At 35.8% G+C, this 27,553-nt stretch overlaps 2 protein-coding genes and 1 pseudogene across 4 annotated transcripts; all 3 read right to left on the bottom strand.

Moving 5' to 3' along the window:
* Positions 1–3,811: 3,811 nt before the first annotated feature.
* On the bottom strand, positions 3,812–7,133 carry LOC120207172 (metal tolerance protein 1-like). 3 transcript variants are annotated; one of them, XM_039206684.1, is made up of 2 exons: positions 7,032–7,133; positions 3,812–5,229 (listed from the first exon to the last, which is right to left on the bottom strand). In XM_039206684.1, the coding sequence occupies exon 2, from the start codon at positions 5,227–5,229 to the stop codon at positions 4,018–4,020; it is 1,212 nt and encodes a 403-aa protein (XP_039062615.1). In that variant the 5' UTR covers positions 7,032–7,133; the 3' UTR covers positions 3,812–4,017. The 3 variants fall into 3 exon arrangements, with proteins under 3 accessions (XP_039062615.1, XP_039062617.1, XP_039062616.1); XM_039206686.1 differs by lacking the exon at positions 7,032–7,133 and adding an exon at positions 6,354–6,377; XM_039206685.1 differs by lacking the exon at positions 7,032–7,133 and adding an exon at positions 6,303–6,326.
* Positions 7,134–13,728: 6,595 nt separating this feature from the next.
* Positions 13,729–14,703, bottom strand: LOC120207173 (NDR1/HIN1-like protein 12). Its single transcript, XM_039206687.1, has one exon. The coding sequence runs from the start codon at positions 14,648–14,650 to the stop codon at positions 13,970–13,972; it is 681 nt and encodes a 226-aa protein (XP_039062618.1). The 5' UTR covers positions 14,651–14,703; the 3' UTR covers positions 13,729–13,969.
* Positions 14,704–15,444: 741 nt separating this feature from the next.
* On the bottom strand, positions 15,445–19,766 carry LOC120207174 (annotated as a pseudogene).
* Positions 19,767–27,553: the final 7,787 nt, after the last annotated feature.

Below are 27,553 nucleotides of genomic sequence, written 5' to 3' on the forward strand. Positions count from 1 at the left end.
ATTGGGTGTTTCGCGTAAAGGTATATTGATGAGATGATTGTGATTGTTGGTTGATAAAGATGGCTCAATGATGGTAAATGGGATGTTTAGTTGGGTTTTAGTGGTGGTTCACAAATGAGGTAAGATTTGGTTTGGGTTAAGAGTAATGGGTTAATGGTGGTTGTGTTGAACCGATGTGTAGACACTCGTTTTCGCCCTGATCTTTTGTTATTATTAATATTATTATTATTATTATTTGTTTTTATTTTTGTTTTTATTTTTATTTTTTCTTTTACATGTCCATTACAACATGCCCAAATTGTGCCCAATTACAAGGGGCCAACTGGCCCAAACCTTAGCCCATCAGATGACCCAATTTTAGGGTTTTATGAAACCCTAGTTGCTTAGTCTCTAAGCGCCGCCACCGCCACCAGCAAGGGTTCCACCGACACTGCGTCATTGCCAGAGCCTCCACCGCCGACGTTACTGTGACTGAGGTCATCCCAAACCGCTCCACCATCATCAACTACAGCAAAACAAATCAACATCACCATCCACAGTAAAAAAAACCAGCAAACCCTTTTAAAAATTCAAAAAAAAAATCACGAAAATCCGGAAGACATCATGTCTCTGCCCTAAGATCTCACCAAACTGAATCCTCATCACTTTGTGTTAAAAGGGCAACCAAAATCGAAAAAAAGAAGGTTTAATTCGAAAAGAAGAAGAAAAAACAAAAAAAGAAGAGGGGATTCGATTCAAAAAAAAGAAAAACAAAACATGAGAGAAAAACGAAAAAAGAAAAAACCCTAGAGAAAGAAGAAGAGGAGTTGAGTTCGATTAAAAAAAGGAAGGAATCGAAGAGAAAAAAAATGGGTTTTCTTCAGTTCGAAAAAGAGGGGGTTTTCAGTTCAAAAAATCGAAAAAAAAAACATGAAAAAAAAACAATATTAGATTCGAAAGGAAAAAGGAAGAGAGAAAAGAAAACACTCTTACCTTGGTTCGGAGTTCACTAGAAAGCCAAAAGTCGTCGAAGTTCGAAACTTTTGAGAGGTATTATTGTAGATCTCCCTCCGGCCACCGTGAACCGCCACCAACAAGCGGTTGTCGTCTTCACCGACGATGGGAAGTGGAGAGGATTTCCTCTCCCCCCTCTCTTAAAAACAGTGTTAGAATATGCCCAAAGACCAATCATATGATGATTGTAATGATACATTTTATTTACCGATTTTATTGAATAAATGCATTGCCGCTATTATTTCAGTTATATATGCGTGTGCGTGTGCGTGTGCGTGTGCGTGTGCGTGTGCGTGTGCGTGTGTGTGTTTAACATAAACTGGAAGATAATAAAGTCCATATAATAACATAATTGTTATTATTAAAAGATCTATAGTCAAGTATTATTATGGGCATGAACAATAATAATGCGTTTAAGACTAACTTGTTATTGATTGATGATAACGAGTTGTCATTGACATATAGATGTCAGAATTGATACATGATTATATTGTTAGAGAACAATGTATTAGATTGACCCACCATGAGCATATGTCTTGGATTATTATGTGACAGTCATAACATTGCTCATGGTGATGACTATATGTATGATCTTCAGACTTGAAATCAATATTGTCCCAAAATATATTGTTGTATGTTTTGATGCAGTTAAACAAGCTTCGTAACTGGTTGCTCTATAAAGACTGTTATTGAATATATCTCGATATATGTAGTGGGTGTATATGATTAAGATATGATTTGTCCTTCATACATAATAGGAAATATATCACAGGTCACTTGATTGAGTGAAACTAGAAATGCATGGCCATGCTCGAATAAGTTGATATGAGATATCACAAATTATTCGTTAATTAAAGTCTGCTCTAGATATCAAGAAACAATAAATGGGCTATACAAGTGTGATTATTCCAAGACTTGTGCCTATTCTAGATATAAATGACAAAAGGATGTAATACATAAAAGAGTTAATCACGAAAATAATATGTCGAATCATATTTTCTTGTAACTTAGGTGACAATGATATATTGCTAGATGTCACTCATTGTATGTAATATTAGAATTTGTTATAATAATTACTGCTAAGGTTACAAGAACCTACAGGGTCACACCCTAGGATTGAGATGAACAAAGATGTACAATTTGTTGTACGTTACTAAAATATATTTAGAGTCAATGTATGTTTGATATACATATGTTTTAATAATTTCGAATATTTAATTTAAATTAATTAAATAAAGATTTAATTAATTTAAAATAATAAAATCCCTAATATGTTAGGGTAACTTAGATATAAAATGATATGTAAGGTCTAGCAGCCGTTTTTACACATTATCTTCAGTTATTTTTCTCAAAATAGTTTTGGAAAAAGAAAATATTGCTCTCTATCGGGTGAACTGATTAGAGGTTGATACGTGGTTTTGTGGATGCTTACGATTCGAATCGATCGACACCACCATTAGTCGTTGTTGTCCTTGCTGTTTTTCAAGGAACCCGCTGTAAGTATTCACATCATTTCCTTCCGATTTCGGTTTATCGTACTTGGATCACTTGTGAGATCGTCGAATTTTTGTTTCCGCTGCGCCATGGGGTGACCCGACGGTCCCAACAAACAGTTGGACATAAAAAATAAGGGCTAGGGTTTGAAAAATCTTATAATGGGGTATTTATGCTAATCCCAAAATGATGTAGTTTTGGGTTAGTGTTTCTGAACCCATGCATATGAGAAAATTATTTTTCTGGCCATCCTAGTTTTGCAAAGTTTCATTTTAGTCATTAGAAATTTTGGGTTGTAATGCTTCAAGGTTTAAATTAGTGCAATTTAGTCCTTGTTTTGAGGCTTTTTAGTTTTTTGAAATTTGTCCGTTCGCTTCTCTCACTCCGCTCAACTCCGCTCCAGCATCTGTCCTCCAACTAGTATATGAGTCATACCTAACATATGTTATACACACATACATAGATAGATTTATATTTATGAATCTTCTTCACTTGCGTAGGTGTTGAACATGTTGCTGGAGATATGTTTGAAAGTGTTCCTGAAGGAGATGCTATTTTTATGAAGGCAGGTTAATTTGAATGTAGAAAAAAGGCTATCCAATTGTAGTGTTGAACGTACTTTGTGTGTTTTGTGTCAATGACGATGCAGGGGATTTTCCATAATTGGAGCGACGAGCAGTGTGTGAGATTGTTGAAGAATTGCTACAAGCGATTCCAGAAAATGGGAAGGCGATTGTTGCAGAATTTATAGCTCCTGTTACTCCCGAGTCTATCCCTTCCGTAAAGGAAACTTTCCTCCTCGATGTTCAAATGATGACTCTCCCAGGTGGAAAAGAACGAACAAAGAAGAATTTGCGGCGTTGGCGACCCAAGCCGGATTTAAGAACGTGAAATTTGATTGCGCTGTTGGTCATGTTTGGGTTATGGAGTTCTACAAATGATAGCACTTCTCTTTAATCTTCAACTCTAAAACTGATCGATGCAGTAACTCTTGGAAATGGCTGAATGCGTCTGAAATAAGCACATCATTTTAACAAAGATGAAGTTATGTATTTTTCTGGTGTTTTTCTGTTTATAATAACAATTTGCAGATCTCTGTTACTAGCAGCTTACTTGTGTAATTTGCAGATCTCAATTGAATTGTTGTTTAATCTTTCTCTAGAATTTGTAGAAAGGTTTCAAGGCTCATGCAACTTCTTATTCTCTAGCAAAAGGACACTAATTGTTGTCCATTCTGTCAAGGCACTACACTAATTGTCTTAAATTCAAAGGGTTAAATGATAATATTGCTTTGGCCTTCAACTTCACAACATTAACTGACTGAATTGAAGGTTTTTCTTTTGCTTCAAGATCAAGTAATCGAGCATGAAATGGTCTCAAACAAATGATTCAACAAACGATGATTTCATAATATACACTGACTAGATAGTGGATACGGACCAGTAGGCAGATAATCACTAGCTAATCTTTATGGCAACTACATATATAGAATAAGGAGGTCGACGCATGCTCCATATTCTTCTCTTTCATTTAACGCTCAATCTGAATGGTAACATGACTGATATTATACTCCCTTCTTATATATTCGATTACGTTGTCCAAGACCATGTCTGCATCGGCTTCTGGTCTGATTTTGACATGGCAAGCCAACATGACCTTCCCCACAGTAATGGCCCATATGTGCAGCTCGTGAACGGCCACCACATCCCCCATTTCCAACAGCCCTCTTTCCAGCCTTGTTGCGTCTATCTCCCGAGGTGTACTCTCCATCAGTACTTCGAGTATGCTGTGCAACATTCTTATGGTAGTCCCCAAAACAAGTACTGAAAATATTAGTGTGCAGATCAGATCAACTATTTTCAATTCCGGCTTAAACCATATGAATTCTCCTCCAATCATTACTCCGATACTTTGGATGGAATCCCCCAGTACATGAAGATAGGCTCCCTGGACATTTATGTTCATTCGTTTCTTCTTCTTCGGCTTATCAAGCAGAGGCTCCGATTGTTCTTTGTGAACATGGCGGTGCCCCTCATGATCGGTGTGTTCCGTCTCTCCGTGATGATGACGGTGCTTGGTCTTGGAGTGCTCCTCAGGATGATGGTGGTGGTGCTCTACTGTGGAGTGTCCCTCGTGATGATGGTTTGTGGTAATGCTCACTCCATGACTGTGATCACCATGGCCGTGACCATGATCATGTCCCAATAATAGAGCCATGATTATATTAACCACTAGTCCGAAAGCAGCAACAACAAACATTAGAAATCCTTGCACCTCACCTGTGTCATTAATGAGTCTAACAGTGGCTTCATAAACTAAGATTCCTGCGAGCAACCATATCATCTGGATTGAGACCAAGGCCCCAAGAATCTCGATCCTAAAAAATCCATAAGACTGACGGGGATTGGCTTCCCAGCCGGCTGCCCATAATGAAAACAAGGAGATGGCAAAAGCTGCAACATCTGACAGCAAATGTGCTGCATCAGTTAATATTGCTAGACTATTGGCTTTGATGCCTCCCACTACTTCTACACTCATGAAGATGATGCAAAGCGCCACAGCAATGAAAAGCTTGCGCATCGAAGCCGACCTTTCTTCAGCATCTTTAGAGCTAGTACCAGCACTAGAAAGTCCACAAGCTGTTTCCCCACATATCTTACTCCCTCCAAAACTCCTTTGGCCTTCAGCAACATCCACATTTATTTCAATATCTTGTCCGTGTTGAGGATTTTGCACTTCCATCTGAAAATTGACGCAACAACATGGCGGATATAAACAGAATGCATCAACCAAAACATTTATAAGTGAGACGTGTAATTATGTACAACCAAAACAGAATGCCTAATCCATTTATCTATTTCTCTATATTCTGATGACCAACAATAAAGAACAATAGGGAAAAGCATATACAAGGCTTGGAACAATATATATATATATATAAGCAATAGATGACTTTCAAGTCTGAGAATCACTAGGACTAAAGTTCTTCAAGAACTTTCTTAAAGGAAAATCGATGATTCAAGCGAACGCCCTCCTTTCTTCCTCATCAGAACCAATCTTTTTGTCAAAGGTCTATGGTCCTAAACATCTATATTGACACGTCAACTGGGTACTGACCATCACATAACTGTGCTCATATTAAATGCCTATATGCAGAGCATCATTTACGTGGACCAGAAACTAGCTGTCTGCCTATGATACACAAGGTTGTTTCAATTACACAAGCTTAAATCACAGTAGAGGATTAGTAAAATGAACTTATGGTATTGTGCTTGTTTCCTAATATTTGAATCAACTACTCAAACTAGCAGTGGGATGCGTGTTTTACAATCATCGTGAACTGTTTTGATTATGCACCCAACAAAATCCAAAAAATCACAGCATTTTGACAATGCTTCAAATAGGCTGATAAAAAAAGGGGGGGGGAGTTGAATCATACATATGACAGGCAAAAGATCGACTTTTGGTCAATGAACAACTTCCTCATATGCAAACTACTTTCTTCCCTATAACAATGAAACTACTTATCCAGCTTGCACCATTCACATAGATGTAAAGGATTATAGGAACATGATGGTTTTTATAATCCTTTCAAGAGGTTTAAAAACAGAATATTGGTCCTAGAAATGTCAAAGCTAAAAAATTGAAGACGAAATTGTGTAAAAGAACATTAAGCAGAGACTCACTGATACTGACCGTCTGAGAAAAGATTTAACAGATTAAAAGTTTGACCATCAAGATACAAGCAATACCTTCAAATGCATTTTGCAAAGAAGATAGATATAATAAACCCAAGAGGTAAGCGAGATCATTACTTCTCAACAATCTGATACACGTAAATTGGGGGCACAAGCAAGAATTGTTACCTCGCAAGGAGCTGATACATAAAAATTAGGGAGCTGTTATATGTGTGTGTGAGAGTGTATACATGAAATATAAGGGAGAGAAGCAAATCCCTGGCAAGGGTTACAAAACTTGAAAGGCAGAAGGCTATTTGGCAGACTAGTCTTTTCAATTAACCATACCAAAACCAACACCTTGCCTAATTGACATTTTCCAACACCTTATCAAATTCATTATTGAAAAGAAAACATCACGATCAGATTGAAACTACGGTAATTGTCCGCGAGTTGGAAGTATTTTATTGATTAACCCAAAGACGGATAGAAACTTGCTTCGGGCAAAAAAACAACAATCTTGCATCACATCTTGAACAGCTCTTTTGTACTTCTTCTCAGGCATTACATCAAACATTGGATACACACTAAAAACAGTTTTAATCTGTTTCATCACCACTCGCCATGGCAAAGGGACAAAATTAGCATATATGTATATAACAATTGAAAAAACGAAGTACATAAAATCATGAAGATTAAATTACTGTGAAATGGGTCTCTAGCATGCAAGGTGCCATAACCAGATATGACACCCAGAGTAAAATATAACAACCCCAGATTCTAAAAGTGATGAATAATAACCAAATAAGGCGAAAAGTACAGATTTTGGCAAAAATTAGGCATACTAAATATACTAAAAAAAACCACCTTTGAAATCGAGTCGATAATAGGGCCGTATCTCTGTTAAAACTTGAAGCCCCTGCCCTGCGATTAAGATAGTATGGCAGTTTATAGACGGACGACAGTCCTCTGCAATATTACAACATTGCCCTTAGCAGCCTTTCATCCATTTCCAAGTTACAGGGAAAAGAAAAAAAAAAAGAAATCCAAGAACATGGAGATGAGTCATACCTGAAAGTGGCCGAACAAAAACAGACAAGCAGTGCACAACTACTGCCACTGAAAAGCTCTGAAAAATTCCTGGGACAAAGGAGTTCGATTGTCGAGATATTTTATTTTTATTAAAATCGTGTAATTTTTTTTTCTCAGCCACAAAACAAGGATCGTCAGTATCTTGCAATGATGACTAAATGAACAATTGAATTAAAGTGACAAAAATGGTACGGACTGAGTGGTCTGACAATGATCTCCACTTGTCATATTCATAGTTTAAATCAATTAGAATTTTCGTGTGTCTCACGTGGCTAAATTAAGGAAATAATTCCTTTGAAAAATAATTAAAAAAATGGATGCAGGTCTAGAATTAATTAGAGGAATAAGAGTCGTTACTTCGAGAATATTACAGAAATCGTCTTTGTTGATATAATATTTTTTGGTTTGTATTAATTATTTAAATTATAATTTAAAATATTTTTTGGTTTGTATTAATTATTTAAATTATAATTTAAAATATGATTTGATGTTTAAAGATTTTTTTTGTTAAAATATGTGTTTAGTGTTTTCTCCGTTATATTTTAGGTGTCTATTGTTATATTTTTTAATTTTTATTAATAAAAATATTATTTTTAAAAAAAGATAAAATAAAGAAATAAACTCCCCTTTGCCCTTGCCATCCCTCTCCCTTCCGTCGACCTACCTCCGAAGGCGAACGGTCACCATCAATCAGATTTTGTTCGAAACACGACGAGAAACACAACAGTGCCAGTTTTATAACGTACGGACGGTTGTAGCCGTCGAATCGTCAGAAGACATAAACGAAAAACTTAAAAATTCAGTGACCCTTCACGACGGTTGCGTGCAATTTTACGGTGGGTTGAGGATTGAGTTTTGGTCGCGGCGACGTGACAGTTCTGATAGTATCAACGGTGACGTCCACAGACCGAAGGTGGCAAACCGACTACGGAAAATATAAAATTTGAGAGTTTTGTTTTTGTTTTTCCAATTATAATTTTTAATTTTTAATTAAAATAATTTTTGAAATTTTATATGTATGACACGTATTAGATAACAGTCAAAATTTATAGCTATTACGGTCTAGACACCTAAAAATATAATGTTAGAAATGTTTAACACCTATTTTTAGCGAAAATTCTTTGGGCACCAAATTATATTTCGAGATAAATTTTAGACACTTTTTTTGTATTAAACCTATTTTTTTATTTTTTCAATATAAATTTTCAAAAATTATCAGTATTCTCATCACCTGCACTGCATTTTCAATTTTCCTTAATAGGGATATTTTTGAAAATTTACAATTTAGTCTTTTTATTTTTTATATCTTATTTTAGGAACCCATTGCGTTTGGTCTGGACCCGAACAATATTTTGTTATATTATTGTTGAGTAATTGAAGCCCTGGTTGATCCACTAACGGCTCCATCGAACCTAGCTGCCATATGATTTATACACGTCCTTCAATTTTGTTAGTGTAAACTACATTGTTTAGTCATCCAATTTTTAACAATTTATATTTTGGTCATTTACTTTTAAAGTTTAATTTAATATTTAAACTTTAAACTTTTACTCTTTAGGTCACTCGATCCTCAAATATTTTGATCATTTACACTAAAATATTTTCTAGCAAATTTGAATGATGGGAGATCAAGAAGGAAGAGAAAAGCAATTCATTATGATTTCTTAATGATCAGACGTTGAAGATTACATATTGAATCGAGACAAGATCAAAATTTTGATTTTAGTTTTATTAACTTTAAGAAGATTTCGAGGAAAACCAAATCAATAAGAAGAAATATGAAAGAAAGTGAAACGTTTTAGTACTAATTACGTCACAAACGATAACTCGCGATGAAAAAAAGATGTTGACCACGAAAAGACAATGGCCGAATGTTTAGGTCAATCTCATAAATAAAAGGCGCATCTTAACAATTACATTAAATATTTAAGGACCAAATAATAAAATTTAAAAATTTAATGATGCATATAATAATATTTTTTACCATATCACCATAAAATGTAAGGAAATAAAATTCGAAAAATTAACTAGGGTTTAGAAATAAAATAATTTCACTAGATAAAGGTTAGGGATAAGGATGGGCATGGTACCCTAACCCAATTGGTTCTGACTCGACCTAACATGATCGCATCTGGTTTTTGTAAGGTGGTGTTCAGGTCGGGTCAGATTCGGGTTTAAAGTGAAAAATACTCGACCCGACCAGGGAAAAAATAATTTTACCTTATATATTTAGGAATAATTACAATAATACCCCTCTATATATTTTTTTTTCAATTAAATCATTATTTTTATTGAATACAAATAATATTTTTTTATTATTTTGCATCGGGTTAGGTTCGAATTTTCTCTCAAAAAATTGAGTCAGGTTCGGTCGGGTGGAGGGTATATATTTTTCGGGTCGGGTCGGATCAGGTGAAGGATATAAAATTTCCGAATCAGGTCTTGTTGGTCGAAACCCGACCCATGCCCATCCCTAGTTAGGGATCTACGAGTGGATTAATAAATAAATTGTTGATTGTAATTTTAATGGGAGTTTAATTTTAAATTTTAGTATTTTTATATGATACATCTTGGATAAATATAAGGTAATATATGTTTATATATTCTCGATCATTTGATAATAAATTTTTATATCTCTGACATCTATGATATGATATGCAACTCAAAACCTCAAGAAAAACAACAAATTTCTTAACTACTAGGCAGTGTAGGTCGTGTAAATTTTAATAGTTGTATTTATTTATCAGATATGAAAACATAGGGTTGCTGGCGCGTGAAATTAAAAATATCTCAAAAAACTTGCACCGACTATTATGTAACAACGTGTCTACTTGAAGTGAAAGGACTACATATTTGACTAGCCTTTTGAATATATACATACATAAAACCATCACAGATTTCCAAGTTTATTGGGTTAAATTAATATGAATAAGTTATTATTATTACCCACAGATGAAAAGTAATTTAACTTTATAAATTAAACTTGGTTTAAAGTTGCCAAAGGCGCCTCCCTATATTATTTTAAATATTAAATTTTAGTTTATAGTTTTTGTGTGAAACTGAATCTACGTAGTATTTTTATTTGCAATTTTAAGTCTTTTGTTTACTTATATCCAATTTTATCATTAATTATTGACGTAAAAATTATAGAGAGAAAATATTTTTTAATTGTCTGTATTTATATTTTATTGAACTGGACCTTAAGATAGGGGTGAGAAGATAGTTGAGTGATGAATGATGTAATTTACCCATAAAATGTTAAGTTTTTAACAGCGAACTAAAATGAAACAAAAATTAAACGTTAAGTATGGTTTTGAAAAAACTGAAAGTTTTAAGTATTGAAACGGGTCAAAATTTTTAGTTTAGGTATTAAATGCGTAATTTACCCTTTAAACTATAATAATATTAGTCAGCCTACGACTGCGTAATTAAACATGCAATACGCACGTCCTTTTACTGATCAAAATATACCAAACTTTGTTGTGTAGCACTTCAATTTCCTTTGACTAATTACGCTAATGCAAGTTTAATTATTATCGTATTAATATTAGCATATAGTTTTAATATTCATCTCTCCCCATATACATAGTTAGATAGATATAAATATCTCATAACCCTTATCTGGGCCATATATGTCTAAGGTTTTCAAGTTCAATTGAACCATGATTCAGCTTTTCAACTCCATTGATTTCTCGCAATTTGTGATCATAACACTTCTCGTTCTCCTCTTGACGTCCGACCTTGGATTCATCTCGACGGCGAAAGACTTCTGTTGGTGTCGAGTTGAGAAACTCCGCGGCATCTTTGAACCCCACCAAGGCTATGACGATGCGGACTTTGACGACGATTACGACGACGAACGACCTTCACCGTCCCGGGTGCCGGTGCCCTTCATGGCTCATGTCGTCTCGAAGTCGATAAAGAAGAAGCTGCTGGTGGTCGAGTTCGGCAGATCGAAACTAGGAGCCGAAATCGGGCAGCAATCGGCCGAGTGTGCGATATGCTTGGAGTGCATCGAGGATGGTGAAGAAATTAGAGAGCTGGGGAATTGCCGTCACCTGTATCATAGAGGGTGCATTGATGGGTGGATCGATCAGGGTCACGAGACATGCCCCTTGTGCGGCCGTAAGCTACTGCCGTTTGAAGCTATTGGCCCGGCCGGTGATGATGAAGATAAGGAAGTCAAAGGTGTATATGATCCATGGAGGTTGGAGAGAATGGTCTATCTGTTTGGTGAGAATTATTAATTTTTGTTCTTGTTTTTGACAATATCAAATGGGATCATTGATATCTCTGCGAAAGGACTGGGAAATTAAAGACTGAATTGCTTTGTTCTTTCAATCAAGATTGAAATTAGTATATTTTATTTTCTTTTTTTCTTCTATGCTTTCTCTTGCTCCAATACGTGCAAGTCAAGTCATTTTTTTATAAAATAAATGGGTAAAGTACACAATGGTCCCCGACTATAGGATATTGCTTTATTAAGTCTCTTGACTATTAAATGTTACAAAATGATCCTCAAACTATAGAATGTTGCTTTGTAAGTCCCTAGATTGTTAAAAGGTACAAAATGGTCATCCGACTATTCATTATGTTCCAAAATCGTCCTTTTTCTGTTAAAAATTGGTGGTTGTTTAAGTTAGACGTTAACATAACGACTGAGATATGATAGTCGTTTGAAATTCTGGGAACATATTTTATCATATCACGATTAACAGGTTAACGTTTAGCTCAAAACACTGTCCATTTTTTAACGGAAAATGACGAGTTTGGAGCATAATGAATAGTCGAGTGACCATTTTGTAACTTTTAATAATTGAGGGACTTAATAAAGCATTACCCTACAATCGAGGTGCCATTTATGTACTTTAATCAAAATAAAATTACTAATATTGGATTTTTGAATATTAATGAATAAATTGAAAATAAAATAAATAAAAATAATATTTACATTCGATAGATTAGCGATACATAATACTAGTAAGAAGATTCAATTCGTTGAAAAAAAAGTAATGACATTAGTTTTAAAATTTTTAATAAATTATTCATTAATTTATAAACGGATTTTTAATACGATTTACTAATAATATAAGAATTTATATAACATCGGTATATTAAATAATAAATCTTCAGAAATGTATGACTGATTATAATTAATTATACTCAACTCAATGAATCTCGGGTTTACAAATATAATTTAAAAAATATGAAAACCGTCATGACTAAGGATGGACATGAGTCGGGTTGGGTCGGGTTTTTGTCCACCCAACCCGAGAACAAGGGAGCCTCCACCCGAGACTCGACTCGACCAAAAAAAGGTTTCACCAACCCTACCCGAATATATGACTTAGAAACCTGACCCGACCTGTCCCGTTCCGAAATAATAAAAAATATATTTTTATTCAATAAAAACAAAGATTTAATTGAAAAAATTTATATATAGAGGGGTATTATTGTAATTATTCATAAATATATAAGGTAAAATTATATATTTTTTCCGACCCAAATATCACACTTAAAAAACTTGATCTGACCCGAGCCTTTTTTTTTAAATCTGACCCGATCGGATCGTGTCGGGTTCGGGTTGAGTGCCCTTCCCTAGTCATGACTATTACTCTTGTAAATTTTGGAGTTTATAAAAAATGCAACAACGTAAATATTTTATGAAAAATCTTATTATTTTTATAAGATATTTTTATAATCCTATTTAGTTGAATAAAACTCATATATATATATATATATATATATATATATATTAGAGAATCCAGCACCAGTGCAAGCAATTTGATATTCATAGATGCTATGCCCACCATTTTAGGTTAAGATAATAATTTATGTGTAAAGTATATAAATGGTCTTTCGACTATAAGATATTATTTTATTAAATTATTCGATTATTAAAAGTTATAAAATTAGCATCCAAATATTCATTATGTTTTAAACTCATCATTTTCTATTAAAAAACTTATTATCGTTTGGGCTGAACGTTAGCATGATAATTGAGATATGATAGTCGTTTGAGATTTTGAGATCAGATTTTATCACATCACAATCAACAGGTTAACGTTCAACTTAGACCGCTGTCTTTTTTTAACATAAAAGGACGAGTTTAGAATACAATGAATAGTCAGTGACCATTTTGCGACTTTTAATAGTCGATGGACTTAACAAAACAATACTCTATAGTCGATGATCATTATGTAACTTTTAATATTCGAGAGACTCACCAAAGCATCATTCTATAGTCGAGAATCATTTGTATACTTTACCCTATATATATAAATTAAATGATATATTCGAATAATAAAACCCGTAATGAAACACAATGGTTTCTACAGTTACAGGGCTGAGATAGGACGAAATCACAAGTCAATATATATAGATATGCAGAATGGTGGGTGACTTTTGTTGCATGTAGAGCCATGCGTCTGAACATTAAATCCCTTGTGTGGCAATCCATGGCATTCCCATTCCTACCATTGTTAACCGACAGAATCCCCCATTACTGCAGTTTGAACTGAAACGAAGTAAAGATGATAAAGAAAAGGAAAATGGAAGAAGATGAATGAAGCCCATTTTGCATTAACATTTTTCTCATCACATTTGCTTATTACGACCACATGTTATGTTCCTCTCTGCAACTGTGGTTCAGATAGTTTACAAAAAAGAAACCAAGTACCAAAGCTACATATATATGCATTGGCAATGGAGTTTCATATATCGACTTTACAAGGAGGAGCTCCGAGCAAAGGCAAGGGTCCGACGACACCCTTTTTCAAACCAACCCAAACATCGCATCTCACATAGAATCCATACTTCGGTGTCCTGATAGCACTGGCTTTCCATCTTAATTTCCCCAACAGCACCACCTTCAACGCTACCACACCGTACGTCTCGTCTATCATCAGTCCGTTCACCACCTCCGCCGAAGCCGGGACCATCCCGCTGCCCAGTACAGGCGACAGCGCTACCGTGCTCTTCGTCTCGTGGTACAGCGGAGGCAAGTCCATGGTGGGAGTGATCTGTTGGTTTCTATAGGAGACGTAAGCTTGCAGCTTGTTGTAAAAGATGGAGACTCTCTTGTTCGGGTTCCTCGTGACGATGGTGAACTGCATGGAAGTGGAAATGAAAGGTTGTGAGGTGGCGTTGAGTTCGAAGATGGCGGCACCGACGACGATGAAACGAGGCTTGTGGGGACGGTAGATGAGCCACACGGTGAGGACGGCGGCTCCTGCTAAGAGGAGAAAGATGAAAATACATAAGCAACAGGAGCGGCGGGCTGCTCCTCCTTGGTCGGGGGCTGGAGGCTTGGGTTTAGGTGGCTTTCCTTCGCCCATATTGGGTGGTGGTTGCTGAGGAGGAGGATCTTGCGGTGGTTGGCTTTGGTCTGTCATGGGAAAACGTATACAAACGGGGACCTATTTGTAGTGTAAAATGGATAGGGGTGATGATTCCTGGTTGGTGATGGTGGGGGCGGAGAGTGATGGTGTTGTAAGTATATAAAGAAAAAAACAGGAGGAGAAGAAGAATACGAGTAAGAAACGGAATAATAAATTAAGTGAAGGAAAGAGGAGAGATGGTTCGATCGATGAACTAAAGTGCGTGTTTTCTATTTAGAACAACGGGATTCTCTTCCTTTTATCTCAATGTGTTTTTAATTAGATAAAAATCATTTTTTATCAAACACGTTTTTTTGTTAATCTTTTTTTTTTTGTTAATCTGGGTGAGTAGAATATAACATATATTTAAAGATAATTTTTAACTATTTAATATTAAACGCTCATATCTTTAATGTTTCATATGTTTAAATTCAAGACTTCAAGAAATAATAACAATATATACAAAAATCGTTAGGTTCGTCCATCCCTTTAATCTTCAAAATTATGCTAAACGGGTGATACTAGAGTTTTAGGGAAACACAAAGGGAAGTGAAACGAGCAGCACCGACAGATAAATATGTTTTATTTACCCCAAATCCAATTCCGTGGCTGGCTTTTCTTTCTACATGCATGCATGGCATTTGGCCCCGCATCGGCCACAAAGCTCCATGCCATTTGTTTCTTCCACCACGTGAAAATTCCGGCATTTCGCCTTTCCTTTCCACCGCTTTCAGTTGCAATATAACTTCACTTTCTGCCTTCAAAATGGCAGAATTACAAGAGTACCTAAGAAATCTACCAGATAAAAATAACCAGAAAACAGTCGAAGACAACTTTTTTAACCTATTGAAGCGAATAATATTATACAAACCAACCTGCCTAACTACGTGTAGTAAGTTGTTCAGTGAGGATTAACAACCATACATATAGGGCAAAAGAACCAAGACTACTTCACTAAATAATAATAATAATAATAATATTACCTATATAGGTTGTATGCAGAAAATTACTGTCATCAACCAATAGTATAGCACATACTAATGGAGCTTGCAAAATATTTTCGGTTAACATATGTTCCTACTTTTCTTACAGAAGCTCCTACTCGAATATGCTTGCAAGATGGAAGACGGGTTCGTATCGTCATATATTAGGCACATCGGTATCATTTACATGGGTTTCATTTCCCACTTGACGGACAAACTGTCCTCTCACTCGGGGACGCTGCTCTGCTAGTCTTTTTCGGCTCTGATATCGAACCTGTGCAAAGAAGCTAACCATTAAAGAAATGGCCTAGATGCTGCTACAAAATGGTCTGTTGCCGATTTTCTTTTCTCACCACGGGGAAAACTAGGATGTTATCTCATTCATGGAGGTTTACAAGGTAAGTCTGAATCTAAATTGTTTGGATTTTTATGCATTAGGGTCTAAACTTGGTAAAAAGATGCTTGTACCTACAGAAGGGCATCTACAAAAGAAAGGACCTATTGGAATAATAGCACCTTAGCAAAATAAATGATGGATTAGAGGGAACAAATGTGATAAAATTCGGAAGAAGAGCAGCTGTGGCGCTAAGTGGCACCAAGCCGCATATAGATGTAAGAAAGTACATGGATGTCTGCACACAACAATGAGTCTCACATGCAAAAGCTTTTAGCCAACCTCAACAAATACAATTATAGCAGTAGTAATAATATACCTTTTTTTCAAAGCATCGATCTTTCCGCTTGAGTCGGAACTTTGTCAAAGCAGCTTCTCTTTGGCTGGACCGCTGAGTATCCATCCCTTTCGGTCCATCAGGGAAGAAGAAATTGCCATCACTGAAACTACCAGTATTTGTGCCCCTATCATTTGCTGCAGCACCTGTAGTACTAGCACCTGCATCACTCCTACTCAAAATGTCTCCACGTGCGATGCCTTTTTCATGATTATCAACTCCATCACAAAAACTGCTGCAAGCACTCTGATTAGCAATAGGAGAAATGCACCTCAGTAGCCCCGCAGGCTCCTGCTTATTTGGTTCTTTGAAAGTCTGGTCAATAGAACGGTCGGTTGCTTCATCAGACCGGTGGTAACCTTGTTCTGGGTCATGAACATCAGGATGCATGTGACCTGAGGTGCTCACAGGAATGGGAGAATATTCCCGCCGTCCAGAGGGATCAGAACTACATTCAAGGGGAGGATTTGATCGTGCATAATAAAAGTGTGGAAAAACATTATTACACCCAGCATGCATGTCGTCCATCCTCACTCCTGGAATATGAATCAGCTCAAGTTGGGTGCTCGGAACTAATAGCTCTGACTGACTAGTGACTGGATTAGTCAGATTCTCCTTACTATTACTCACTGGAACAACATGCGGTTGAGAAGTATCATTGTTACTTTCCTGGTCTGATTTGGATTTACTGTCATCTTCTTTCAATGCATCTTGGTTGTCAGCTGGTCTAGAGAAAACGGGTTGTGAAGATTTGCTATTGTTATACCTGCAAAAATAAATTACCAATCATCAGAAAACTGCATACTACAAAAATTTGAAGAAATAGAGATCATATACAACCACTTCTGTTATTGGGAATTTTGGCGTGTGTTGAATAACCTATGTCAATGTAGCCACCTCTAGATTGTCTCCACTATCCACGGATACACCTATGTCTCTAGTTCTCCACAAATGTTTCTATTATATAATTGTTCAAGAAACGTAGATTTTTAAGAACAGCTAAAGAAGTCCTTCGATAGGGTAAAATATGGAGAAGTGAATAAAATGAAAAATCCTGAGATCAACTCGTTAGGTTTCTCCACAATAGATATCATGTAAACAAAGAAGGGCCTATTTTTCTTCTTTTTGCTAAAACATTTATACGTCCTAAGGTCAGTAATAACAGAAAGGAAACAGAATATTTACCATGAAAAAGCTGATGCATTAGAGTGGTTTAGCATGGGCCTTTCACTGGTACCTTGGTTCTTAGAGCTGCTTGAACCAGACCTTCTCAAAGAAAGCTCTAACTCAGGATAAAATTCATACTTGTCGGTACCATCTCTTGAATTAGAACATGCAAAGGTGCCCTTTGATCGATTATTAAACGAACCAATTAAATCAATAGCCCCAGTGATAGGTTTAACCAGCTCATCATTGCAGCCAACCCTGATCGTAGAATTTGCGTTTCCTCTAATAATTTGTAGTCCAACACCACCATCATGAGATGTCCCTTTAATGAAAGCAGGGTCTTCTTCCAATTTGGATGCATCTGATTCACAAGCTTCACTGCAACAAGCAACCTCCTTTACCTCCACCAATCTATTAGAATTTTCTAAAATACAGGGCTTGTCAGATATCCCTGGTCATAAAGAGGGAGAAAATTTTCTTTCTTTTAGCTGAAATCATAAAAGGGAACTAAAAATTTTGTAAAACAGCACAACATACCTTCAACTTGACCCCCATTTCGAAGTGACTCTTGACCCATTTTAACAACATTTCCTTGCTGCTCCCTGTCTGCATCGCTAAGATTGGCACTGGTACACTTCCCCTCTGAAAGACCCTGCATATTTTGCATGTATGTACTCTCAGATATTCTGCACAAGTGGGCGCACAACATGCGGTCTCTATGCGAAACTTAATGAAGCCAACGTAATCGTTCTGGAAAAGAATTTTTCCTCACATATACAATTGCATCATGGATCCGAGAATTCTAATGTAGATTTCGATATCAGTACATCCTCATACAAAAACGAAGAGATTACTTAGCTTGGCAATATGCAAAAACCTAACAAATTATAAATTCCATTGGTTGTTGGGCATCCTAAGAACGCTCCATCTCACAGGCAAGGATGTTATAAAAGTTATGCACAACCCTCAACATATTACAGAACCTGAGCAGAAATATCGAAAGCAGATATCGAAACCTTCACCAAAAGATAAGAAAATGCTCACTTTGGTACCACTTTCTTCTTATTTTTCTGTGTAGACGATCCATACTCACTGAATTGGTGCTCTCACTCTCAGCATGGTTTCAACATTATTTTCTGTAGCAGGTAGCTTAAGGGACACCGCCACCGGCTAGCTGATAAAAAGTAAAGCAAATACCAGGAAAAAAGAACGTGAATCCAAGTTAAATGCTTGATTTCAGCCAAGAAAAACTGAGCAAACGTTGAGCATAGCACCGCATAGTGCATACCATGTGTCTTCTCCAACATGCTGCCAGAGGTTTCTCAATTCATTCCTCCGAACAGGTTTGATAAGAAAGTCAGCTGCACCTTTAACATGCACTTCAGAACCGTGGTAATTGAATCTTGGATGACATCACTGTTAATCATCCAAAAAAGGGAAAAACTAAAATATTAACACATTAGCTTCACATCTGAAAGCAACAACAAGATGTTAAGTTGAGATAGCGTACTTATAACAGGAATGTTTTTGCAGATATCATGTTCCATGATCAGTGTAAGAAGCGCGAATCCGGATATTGAAGGCAACTCGACTTCAGTCAATATTAGATCAATGTTGTGCTGTCGATCCTTTAAGTCTCCCATGCCATTAAACCATCAGGACAGCCGCAACTACTGTATAAAACAAAAGGAGATCAAACTAATACTTATAATCGATAGATCTAGAGAAACTAAACGCCGTCGGGAAAGGAGAAATTGAAACCTATGTAACTGCATTTTCGAAGAAGAGCGGCGATGAGCTGACGGTGGAATCATCAGCTTCAACTAAAAGAACCCTGAGAAGCATCCGAGGTAAGAACTTTTCCCACTGAACAACCTCTGATGATCCATCCTTTTCCCGTTCTTCTCCTTCTCCTTCTCATTCTTCCTCTCCTCCGCCGCTCCGACCTCCACGTCTACTTCCATCGCAGCTTCACCCATTCAAACGCCCTATTCGTCAACCCACCGTAACAGAAAACCCCAAATTCTCAGTAAAAGAGAAAAATGAAAAGCAGGGTTAGGTCAAGGATAAAAGAAAGGAAATGTTTGGTGTTGCAGTGAAATTATGGAATTAACCTCGTCATCATAAAAGCAAGAATTCTTAAATGTTTTCTTTGAAATCCAACTTTCGTTTAGGACCGCGGAAACCGCATAAAATATCTTCCCCTCCTCTTTCTTGAATAACAAATCAAAGAAGCAAACCAAGGCTTCGTGGTTCTTATTAGTAAAAAATAAATAAATAAGAAAGCTGGGATTGGAGGAGGGAAGGGAAGAGTCAGACACAAAGGTGGGCCGTCGTTGGCTGATGGTTGCCGATTATGACGTGGCGGAACACGGGCCATTGTTTCTGATTTTCTTTCCTTCTTTTTTCGCGGGTGGGTGTGTGGGAAGTAGGTGGGGGCCACCAGGGAGGGAAAGGGACACGTGTTGGCGGATATGGGATGTTCGAGCCAAGATATTTTTTCGAGCCGACTGCCACGTTGGCATTCTCTGAACATGCTTGGGGAACTATCGTTGATCATGCGACGCGTGGATGTTATGAGAATCTACATTTTATGTTGGGTTTTTAGATTTATTTATCTATTTTAGGCAAAAAGGCATCAAAAGTCCTTGTACTTTTGTAAAAAAGTCAATATAATCCTCATATTATTTTTACTCTAAATGTGACCCTATAACTCAAAAAACAAATCCAACGTGGCCCGACGGTCCATAATATTTACTTGACAATATATATGTTATGTTTGAGCTATCAATTTTGCTCGTATGTCACGTTATTAACCACTGTGGACTGTCACGTTAACATCTTAGACCATCACATAAACAGCATGAGCTGACACGTCAGCACCGTAACGGTCAATGATGAAAAATGTTGGTCAAAGAGTCATATTTAGAGAAAAAATAATACAAGAGCTACATTGATTTTTAAAAAAATAAATAGATTTCTTATGTCTTTTTACTTTTTTTTATTAGATAAAAACTATTTATTGAAAAATAGAAAGAGAATGGTATTTTTAATAATTATTTTTAAATATATAAAAATTAAGTATATTATTTTTTTTAAATCTAATGGGTCAAATATCTTCATCATCAATTTAAATTAACACGGATTTAATTTTTTTAAAAATAAATTTTATAAAATAAAATACAAATTATAATTTAGTAAAAATTTAGGCTTTATTATATTAAAAATCTTATTAATTATTTTTTTAACAGTAAATCCTTTAGCAAATTAGTTAGAAAAATACTCTCAAACTGTCATGTTGGATAACTTCGTGTTTTGCAAAAAGCGAAGTCAAACCTTGTGTTTTACAAAATGTGAGGTCAGACCTCATGTTTTAAATAACTTTGTTTGAAAAAACTGATGGATTTCGCATCCTATAAAATGCGATGTACATTAAAGGCATTTTATATGACACGAGATAATTATACGTGAATAGTTTGAGGTTATTTTTATAACAAATATGCTAAGGGGTTACAGTTCAAAAAAATTATGGGGGGTTAATATAATATTACCAAAAATTCATCCCTACCATCATCTCATGTCCATTCGTTTTTACGAGATAGCTTTTCCATCTAAAAACCATGGCCATTGGCCAGCCAACCACGTAGCAAAATTCTTTAGGATAAATTACGTGTTTAGTTTCTAAACTATTAATTTTGATATATTTCAATATCTAAACTTTCATTTTTTCAAAATTATACCAAAGTTTAGTTTTTGTTTCATTTTAGTACACCATTCAAAAATATTGAAAGTTTAGGTACTAAAACAGACCAAAACCGATAGTTGAGGTACTAAACGAGTTATGTTTTAAAGGTAGGTTACTAAAATGAAACAAAACTAGATGTTAAATATGATTTGAAAAGAAAAAAAATTAGATATTAAAACATATAAAAATTGATAGTTTAAGTACTAAATGCATAGTTTAGCCAATTCTTTTTTATGTTTGATATCTTTCGGTTCACAGGGCACAAAGCACCATTCTCTATTTTCTTAATAAAAAAAAAGAATTAAAACAAAATTTCAAAAACAACAACAAGAGCAGGTGATCAATCATTCGTGGTTCATTTGAGGTGACATATATTGGGACAGCCATGAAGATAATTAGGTCCTTAATATTATCCATCCATATTATAGGTCCAATAATTGTGGATAATATAGTAAGCTGAAGAAAAGGAAAAAGATATTGAAGGGTGTTTTGGATGAAATGTTGAACATGACAAAGTTGTGGACCGTTCATTGAATATCTTTGGTAGATAAATAAATTATTTACCCATCCGCAATGAATTGTTTTCTTTTAGAAGCAAAGTTTTTTTTTTAAAACAATGACATCTGGAATTATATAATAATTGAATGAATCAAAATTACAAGAAAATAATCATCAAAATACTCATACAAAAATAAAAATATTAAACCTAAAGATATGAAAAAATAAATAAAACATTTCATTGAGGATGACGACCGATATCAAAACCCAATAACCTTCATAAAAACTAGTTGTCTCTGTCAAATGAGACGCTTTACAAAGTGAGAAATGAGTGATGAGCACAGCAAATAATTTGGCAAGCTGCTTCGCCACACAATTCTGATTACATCGGCAAATAACATTTTACCAAATAGGGGATCTGACTACATGACCACCCAAAAAACCAATCTGAAAATAAATATCACGATAGTTTTTGTGTGAGTACAAAAATGTGTACGAAAAACATACAAAAATTATAAGGATCATGCTACAAAAGAAGAGAAAAAGCATGTCCCAAGGACATAGATTTTTATTCAAAATTAAAATGACTCAAGAAAATTAAATAAATACATAATACAAAAAAGACAAAAGAACTAATAGTCGCCGGCGGACGACAATCAACATTAAGATTAGTATCGTCCCACCGGTTAAACAAAAATTAAAGAGAAAAAAGAAGACGGTACAAAATTATGTTTCTAAAAATATTGTATGTATGACATATTAAGGAATGACAAAGTGGTCATCAAAATTAAACATAAATTGTTAAATAAGTGAAATAAATTTTATGATCTTGAAGTATTTATATAAATTGTGACAACAAAGAATATAAAAGAAGTTAGATCTTCCTACTAGATAGATCTGTTTTTTTTTCCAAGACATAATTCTTACTTTTAAATTTTTGTGAACACGAATCCACGATAAATAATTATAAAGGATTACCTTCCATGGAGATCAACAATAATATTCTAGACATGCAAAAAAAAAAATAGGTATGCTTTCGATTTTCGAAGTTGTCTAGGACACGTTGGTGTCCCACTGTCTCGTGCATGTCCTTTTCATTACAAGTTCCATTTTGTTTATGGATGCGATGGGGGAAGTTAAGAACTTTTGTCGGGGTTAACATGTGAATATGATATTTTAGAGGGGTTAAAGTTAAATATTTTGTACCGAAATGAATTAAATTGAACTATTATTATTTAATAAGGTTAATAGAAGAATTTTTAGACATGAACACCGGGAGGATCCGAGGAAGGGGATTTTGAACTATTATTATTATTATTATTATTATTAAACTTTTAATTTTGACAATTATAACAGTAAATTTATAATTTTATCAATTATAACATTGGAGTAAACGTCGATAGCTGCCCCTAGTTTGGCATTAGATTTCACTCCGCCAAACCGAGTCGGCAACTGTTTTGATGAAGAAGAAGCAGACGTCGAAGGAACCCTCCAAATTGGATCTCCGATCCGCTAGAACGGGCTAAGCTTCGACGATTCTGCTGGTCCATCCGAAAGGGCGTCGCTTTCCTTCACTGATTCAATGAATTATGGGGGAACGGTGTTCGACCGGGAAAGGCTGTTATCGCAAGACCGTTGAGGATTTCATCGATGGTGCGGTGAGGGACGATGGAGTTGGAATCGTGGTCGGAATCGGACAGGTGTGAATCAAGTAACGAGTCAAGGTCGGCTTCCATTTGGGGAAAGCTTTGTCGTTGTCACTTAAAATTCAGCTTTCATTCCTGTGGGGAAGTACTTTATAATCTTCGGTCGTGAGATTTAACACTTCATCATTACAAGAGTTTAGGCAGTGACAGATCACAGCTTCTTCTAGGGGACCTACGATCCAGTTTCTTAATCCTGTTCGAAAATTTTAAAAATTGCGTTAATTGCATCTAAAGTCCCCCTAATTATTTCCTATTCAGACATTACTGGTGGGTCTAGAAAGCCAACTAAAAAATTACACACTCCAATTTTTTTATTATTACTATTATAAATATTTAAACTATGCATTCCTTTTCTATTTTTAAATTGAAAATAAGACAATTTATCCATTTATCAATTATTTATTGTTATATTTTTATTTTTTAGGGTAAAGTACATAAATGATCCCTAACTTAGAGTATTATTTTTTTAAGTCTTTGACTATTAAAAGTTAAAAATGATCTTTTGAATGTAGAATGTTACTTTGTTCAGTCCGTTGATTATTAAAAATTAAAATGGTCACTCAACTATTCATTATGTTTTAAATTCATCCTTTTAAGTTAAAAAATAACGAATATTTAACATATACGTTAACATGATGATTGAGATAGGATAATCATTTGAGATTCTATGATCATATTTTATCATATCACAGTCAACAAACTAACGTTCAACCAAATATGCTGTCAAATTTTAATATGAAATAACTAGTTTGGAACATAATGAATAGTTGAATAATCATTTTATAACTTTTAATAATCGAGTGACTCAACAAAATAACACACTATAGTCAGAAAATCATTTTATAACTTTCAATAGTCGAGGGACTTCATAAAGCAATATCCTATAGTTGGGGACTATTTGTGTACTTTACCCATATTTTAACCATTAAATCGTTTTTTTTTTTAATTATACATAATATTTTGTTTCTTATTTTGTTTTGATTCTAGGTGATTAAAATCTTATCCGTAAAACCCTTAATTCTTCCAACAAGAACAAGAGACATGTAAAAAAGAACACATTTCTCGTTGTTTAATGGGTCTTTAATAACTTCTCTATGACATTCAAGATGCCTGGACTTAATTATTGTCTTCAGAACGTTTGGCAATAACAATTTACAGTAGCCTAAGATGGAACAGACACTAAAAGACCAAATACTAACAAGAATATCTCTTTTGAAGTTTCAAGCTTACTTCAAAAGTGATACCTTTCGTGTTCTGCTTGATTAGAGTTTCACATAACAACACAAATAAGCATCACACTGGCTGAACCACATCGAGGTTACGTCTCCAAGCATAGCTGACAACTCGTAGAGGAGCAAACAAAATCGGAAGAACGAATCGTAAAGGAATAAAGCGCATCGATATCAAAAGAGAACGAGCCGAGGCAAAATTAGTGTATAGAATCTAGGATACTTATATGTATAGTAAGGTCCCAAACAACACAACTCGCAAAGGACGAACCACTCAGTGTCTATTCACATAACAGAGTCAATAATACTTCTAAGTACCAGGCAAAATACCAATAACGGCTAAAACTCAAGACAGTAACTACCTAAATGCGGTATAACTGGTAAATGACCGAGACACAAACCGGAGGGAGATCCTAATCGAACAAACTAAGTCCCAAATCTTCGTCGCTCTCCTCTGTTAAAAGTTTCAAAGTTTGGCAACCAACTTTGGAAAATGTTTTTTCAAAGTTTGGTAAATGTTTCTTTGAAAAATGCTTTTCAAAGTTTGGTAAAATTTTGATAGATGTTTGTTGAAAATAGGAATGGGTAAATTCACTTTAGTCATTGCACTTTAGGGTATTTTCAAAGATTAGTCCATAAGTTTCTACTATAAATACCCTTACCCATTTAGCTTCAAAATCATCCCAAAACATTTCTTCTCCTATACTAGAGAGCTTTCTTGAGTAGTGAGTGTTTGTAAACACCTGTAAATTTTCTCTCTTAGTAAAAGATCTGCAGCAGCCGGAGACGTAAGCACAATTGGCTGAACTCGTTATCAATTTTCGGGTATTATTTTCGCTTTTATTTCGCATTCTCACTAATCTGGTTATAGGGAAATTACTGTACTCGGTTTATTTTCCTAACACTGGTATCAGAGCTTTTGGTTGTGAATTTTGTCAAATTTTCTGCGAGGTTACTATTCATTACTATTTACGTGAATAGTGAATTTCGTGAATAGTGAAATTCGGTCGGCGATACGAGTTTGTCGACGGTGGTGTTCTAATACACGGTGATTCGCAAGAATTCAGAAACGATCCAAACGAAGCCAGATTCGAGTGGGAGCGATGGCTGCAGACGAAGGGAAGGTGAAAATTGAAAAGTTCGATGGTGCGGACTTTGGCTTTGGAAGATCAGATTGAAGATTTTTGTACCAGAAAAATCTATATCAACCTCTCTCAAGAAAGCAACAAGGGCATGAAAGATGAAGATTGGGCTCTTCTCGACATACAAGCCCTCGGAGTTATCCGACTGACGTTTCCCGCAAATGTTGCTTTTAACATAGCAAAGGAAAAGACCACGGCGGGTCTTATGGCGGCTCTCTCCAGTATGTACGAGAAGCCATCGGCCTCAAACAAAGTTCATTTGATGAGGCGATTATTCAATTTGCGGATGGCGGAAGGGGCATCGGTGGCACAACACCTAAATGAACTCAACACAATCACAACCCAGTTGAGTTCAGTGGAAATTGAGTTCGATGATGAAGTTCGAGCTTTAATTCTCTTATCATCTACCAGAGTTGGAATGCTACTGTTACAGCAGTCAGCAGTTCGTCGGGAAACAGCAAATTAAAATTCGACGATGTTCGGGATCTGGTATTGAGTGAAGAAATTCGACGAAGAGAAGCGGGTGAAGCATCAACCTCCTCAACCTTACACACGGAGTCTAGAGGGAGAACTTCAGAAAGAAATTCAAATCGTGGCAGATCAAAATCTAGAAGGGGCAAATCAAGAACATGAAATAAAGATTTTACTGTTATAATTGGGCAAAAAGGGTCACTTCAAAAGAGATTGTCGAGCAACGAAGAAGAAAAATACGGCGCACAGGAATCTGCCAACATGACGGAGGAGACAGGTGATGCCATGATTTTAAGCGTCAACAGTCCGATGAATCATGGATCTTGGATTCAGGGGCATCTTTCCACTCCACCTCATGCGAGAAATCATGGAGAACTATGTCAGTGGTGATTTTGGGAAGGTTCATCTAGCTGATGATGAAACTTGAAGATCGTCGGAAAAGGAGACATCCGACTAAAGCTGCCAAACCAGACCACCTGGAAGCTGACAGGAGTGAGACATATTCCTGGCCTCAAAAGAAATCTGATTTCTGTTGGGCAGCTTGATGGAGAAGGATATAGTACAACTTTTTCAGACTGTGAATGGAAGATTACCAAAAGAGCACTCGTCATTGCGTGGTAAAAGATCGGTACTCTCTATGTAACCTCAAATTTAGAGAATATCATTGCAGTAGCAGTGCTGATGGAAAATCAAAACCTATGGCACCAAAGGTCGGCCATATGAGCGAGAGGAAAGGAATGGAGATACTTCTGTCAAAAGGGAAGCTGTCGGATCTAAAGAATGTAGATGTCGGACTATGCGATGATTGCATCTTTGGAAAACAAAGAAGTCAGTTTTACAAAGATTGGCAAGACTCCCAAGGCAGAAAGGTTAGAATTGGTTTACTGATGTATGGGGACCACCCTGTTCCATCTCTGCAGGCTATATTATGTCACCTTCATCGATGATTCAACAAGGAAGGTGGGTTTATTTTGAAGAAGAAATCAGAAGTCTTTGATACCTTCAGAAAATGGAAGGCCATGGTGGAAATGAGACTGGTTTGAAAGTCAAGCGGTTGAGGTCTGACAATGGAGGAGAGTACAGAGACAGTAGTTTCAGAGATTTCTGCGCAACAATGGGATCAAGATGGAGACAACAGTTCATAACACCGCAGCAGAATGGCGTAGCAGAGCGCATGAACAGAACTCTGAATGAACGTGCCAGAAGCATGAGGATACATGCCGGATTGCCCAAATTTCTATGGGCT

The sequence above is a fragment of the Hibiscus syriacus genome, unplaced genomic scaffold (assembly GCF_006381635.1).
Source record: "Hibiscus syriacus cultivar Baekdansim isolate YM2019G1 unplaced genomic scaffold, ASM638163v2 tig00014370_pilon, whole genome shotgun sequence".
Taxonomy (NCBI): Eukaryota; Viridiplantae; Streptophyta; class Magnoliopsida; order Malvales; family Malvaceae; genus Hibiscus; species Hibiscus syriacus.